The 3494-nt window shown below is 74.8% G+C and overlaps 1 protein-coding gene across 1 annotated transcript in view; it reads right to left on the bottom strand.

Annotated features, from left to right (window-relative positions):
• Positions 1-3494, bottom strand: part of PRKCZ (protein kinase C, zeta) — an 11024-nt gene that overhangs the window by 4869 nt on the left and 2661 nt on the right. The window contains exons 5-6 of the mRNA XM_012734532.1: positions 3137-3387; positions 141-588 (exon numbers count right to left, since the gene is read on the bottom strand). Coding sequence (XP_012589986.1) covers positions 141-588; positions 3137-3387 — 699 coding nt within the window. The remainder of the gene's footprint in view (positions 1-140; positions 589-3136; positions 3388-3494) is intronic.

Consider the following 3494-nt stretch of genomic DNA (forward strand, 5'->3'; position numbering starts at 1 on the left):
GACCAGCCGGCCGAGGAGACCGCGGGCGCGGGGAGACCCCCGAGGGTCACGCGGCACTGCGTGGCCGGGCACCACACCTGGGGCGGGTGCCCCAAATGACGAGGAGCAGGGACTCGAGCAGAGCGGGGCACAGCCCGTCACTGCGGCGCGATCCAGGTCCCCGCCCAGGTGAGACGGACCGCACCCGAGATCTGCTCCCCGCCGGGCCACGGCCGGCCCCGCCGGGCAGGGGGACGCTGGCCGGAGGCCCCGGGCATCACCTCCCCGACGGGGAAGGGGTGTGGTGGGGCTCCGCGGGGCAGTTTCAGCTGAGGAAGGGGAAGGCCCTGGAGAAGGGGCGGCCGGCACAGCAGGGTGAGCCTGCCCGCAGGGAGCGGGGGACGGGCAGGCAAGCACCCCCGCTGCCAGGGAAGCGCTGCGAACAGGGAGCCGGCCACCCCCGGCCCGGCGTCCACCCCAGACCCTGCGGGCCAGGCCTCCCCGGGGGCCGCCCGCCCCCACCTGGCGTGCTCCTCCGGGAGCTTCCTCTGTCTCTGCATGTGGAACATGAGGTCGCCGCCGTTCACGTACTCTATGACCAGGAACAGCCTGCGGAGGAGGCCGCCGGGCATCAGGCCAGGGGCCAGGCCAGAGTGCGCGGGCTGGGGGCAGGACCCCCACGTGCCCAGTGCGGCCTGGCTGCTGTCCCACCAGGTGGGTCCTCTGGGGACTTACACCCGGGCACTGGCCGCCGCCAGCCGCCGTCTTAACTACAGCAGAGGGCGGCGGGGAGAGACCCCCGCCCCTCCCGCGGCGGCCCACGGAGTCACTCCGCAGAGGCCATTAACGAAGCCTCACATGGCTTCCGATGTCACTGCCCGGCGGCAAGAGCTAGGGGGCCCCGCCACGCAGTGGGCCCCGCCCCAGCCTCTGCTGAGGGCACGGCCTGGCGGCCAGCCGGGGACCCCGCCCGGGGCTCGGAGGGGGCCGTCGCCCACACCTGATGTCCACGCAGGAGCCCGGGAGGCCGCCCAGTGGCGGCGGTGCCCTGCCTGGGCTGAGGGCTCGGCCTGGCACTGCCAGGGCCGGCAGCCTCAGCACTTCGGGGCTGAAAGGAAGCAGCGGCGGGGCTCGGCCGGCCTCAGGTCTGTGGGAGAACAACGGCTGCGGGCCCCCACCGCAGGCCGCACCTGCTGTTCTGGGCCCAGAGCGACTGGGCGCCGCTCGTGTTTGGAAGGTGACGCACGTGCTCAGCGGAAGCGTCGCCCCTCGGGCCGCGAAGGCTGCAGGTGAGGTCACGCGCCCGCCACCGGCTGGGGCGCACCCTGACCCTCTGACCATGCCCCCAGGCCACTGCCCACCTCCCGCTGGCCCCACCTCCCACCGCAGCCTGCGTGCGGGGGAACCACTTCCAGCAGCCCTGGGGGTGCTCGGCCACCCCGCTCTCCTGGGCCCGGGCACGGGCCGGCCTGGCGGCTGCTCTGAAACCCTGCAGCACCGCTGCTGCCCGCACCTCGGGCCGCCCGCCCTCTGGGCCGCTGGCCTCGAGCAGCAGTGCCGCACGGCGTGCTGCCGGCCGCCCCCACGAAACTCCAGGACGCCCCTCCTGCCTCACTGCCGTCCCCGGAGGCCTCACCCCAGGTCTGCAGCCCCCAGGCCAGGCCCAGCTCAGCCCGAGTCCTGCAGCTGGAGGCCGGCCGCTGGCAGGGGGGCGCTGACTGGGGCTCCGGCCTGGGAGGCCCCGCCTGGCCTGGGGGCCGCGGGGCTCCTCCAGCACAGAGCTCCTGGCGGGCCTGGGGGCGCAGAGGCAGGTGCCGGCCCCGGGAGCGGCCCGTCCTTCGGGTCCACAGAGGTGGTTTCCTGCCCAGGCAGTGGCCGCTGGCGCCGCGGGGCAAGGGCATGGTCTTGTTGACGGAGTCTCGTCCCCGCAGCAGACTGCTCTGTGCTGCTGGCACTGCGGCTTCCCCGCTTGAGCATGGTCTGGGGGACATCACCCGGTCCCCGGCAAGGGGCTCAGCCGCCTGGCAGGGGCACTGCTGGGTGGGGGGCGGAAGCCGCCGTGGCCCGGGGTCTCCTGCAGCCTCTGCCGGCCTGCGAGGAGCAGGCTGCGTGCCCGCAGCGCAGGGCAGCGCTGTGCTGAGACAGGGCCCTGCTGGGCTCTCGCTCCCAGGCCCTGGCAGGTGCCTTATGCTGTGGCCCCGCCCCGGGAGCAGCCCCTGGCTGGGGCACCCATGGGGCTGGGGGGGGCCGGGAGGCAGACACCCAGCAGCCCCCCCGGCCACAGGAAGGGGCGCCTGGCCCGCCTGCCCACGGCAGACCATGGGGCTGACCAGGGTGCCGACCAGCTGGTGCGGCCTCCCGGCAGTCACGGCCGACACGGAACAGCCTTCAACGTCTCTCTGAGGTGCCAGGCGCACGGGGGGTGGGGTCTGGCCTCACTCCTCCGTCCCGCCCCAACAACATTCACACTGACCAAGAAATCGCATGAAGAAGGCCCCCCTGGAACGGCTCAGGAAGCCGGCGGGCGCCCTCTCCCAGCCAGCGCTCAGTGGGGCCGTCTGGCGGCCGCAGGGTGGTGGCGAGGAGGGCCCGGCAGTGCCCTGGGCCTGGGCGAGGCCAGGGGGCTCAGGCAGGGGCGGGGGCAGCTGCCGGCCGGGTGAAGATGGGGGCTAGCGGCCAGGTTGGCCCAGAGTGCCGGGGGCCGGCTGCGCCCAGCCCTCGGGCTCAGCAGCCGGCAGGCGCAGGCAGGACCAGGGTGCGAAGGCCATGGAGGGCGGAGGGCGTGTGGGCTGCAGCGAAGACCAGCCTGGGTGAGCTGCTGGCGGGCCTCGGGGCCCCAGGGCCCTTCCCGGCCTGCAGACACCCTCCCAGGACCCTTCTCGGGGGTCTGGGCAGAAGGCGCCTGCGAGAGTGGACTGGGGCGGTGTGACCCCAGAGGGCAGGGTGCTCGCGCCCCGCATTCGGCACCCCAACCCCCAGCCGGTACACTGGGTCTCCAGGGCCGTCTGTGGGGGCCCTCCCGAGGGGCTGCTCACCGAGCCGCAGGCAAGCTGTTGGGGCGCTTCACTGCCCCCGAAGCCCCAGCCCCGACCTGCACCCAGCCCCACCCCCCAGTGCACCCCCCGCCCCCGCCGGCCAGCGGCAGCCGCGGCCCTACCGGCTGGTGGTCTGGAAGCAGGAGTGCAGGCCGACCAGGAAGGGGCTGCTGGACGCCTGCTCGAACACGTGCTTCTCCGTCTGCACCCAGTCGACGTCCTGGAACAGGGCGGCCGCGTGAGTGGCCTCCCGGGTGGGGGCCAGGAGGGGCTGCTCGGCGTCCGGGGAGCCGCCGCCGCGGGGCGCAGAGGGCACCGTCCGGAGCTGCTGTCCGCCAGCCCTGCGGGCCCCTGGGCCCCCAGCGGGCCGGTTCTGTCACCAAACTTAGAAGCCAGGGTGACGGCAGGGGAGGTACCCCACGTGGCCCCCCCAGGCCTGCGGGGCAGCCACCGAGCACTGCCCCCACCCCGCCCCCTGGC

The sequence above is a fragment of the Condylura cristata genome, unplaced genomic scaffold, assembly GCF_000260355.1.
Source record: "Condylura cristata isolate star-nosed mole 26May11 unplaced genomic scaffold, ConCri1.0 scaffold00058, whole genome shotgun sequence".
In the NCBI taxonomy this organism is placed as follows: Eukaryota; Metazoa; Chordata; class Mammalia; order Eulipotyphla; family Talpidae; genus Condylura; species Condylura cristata.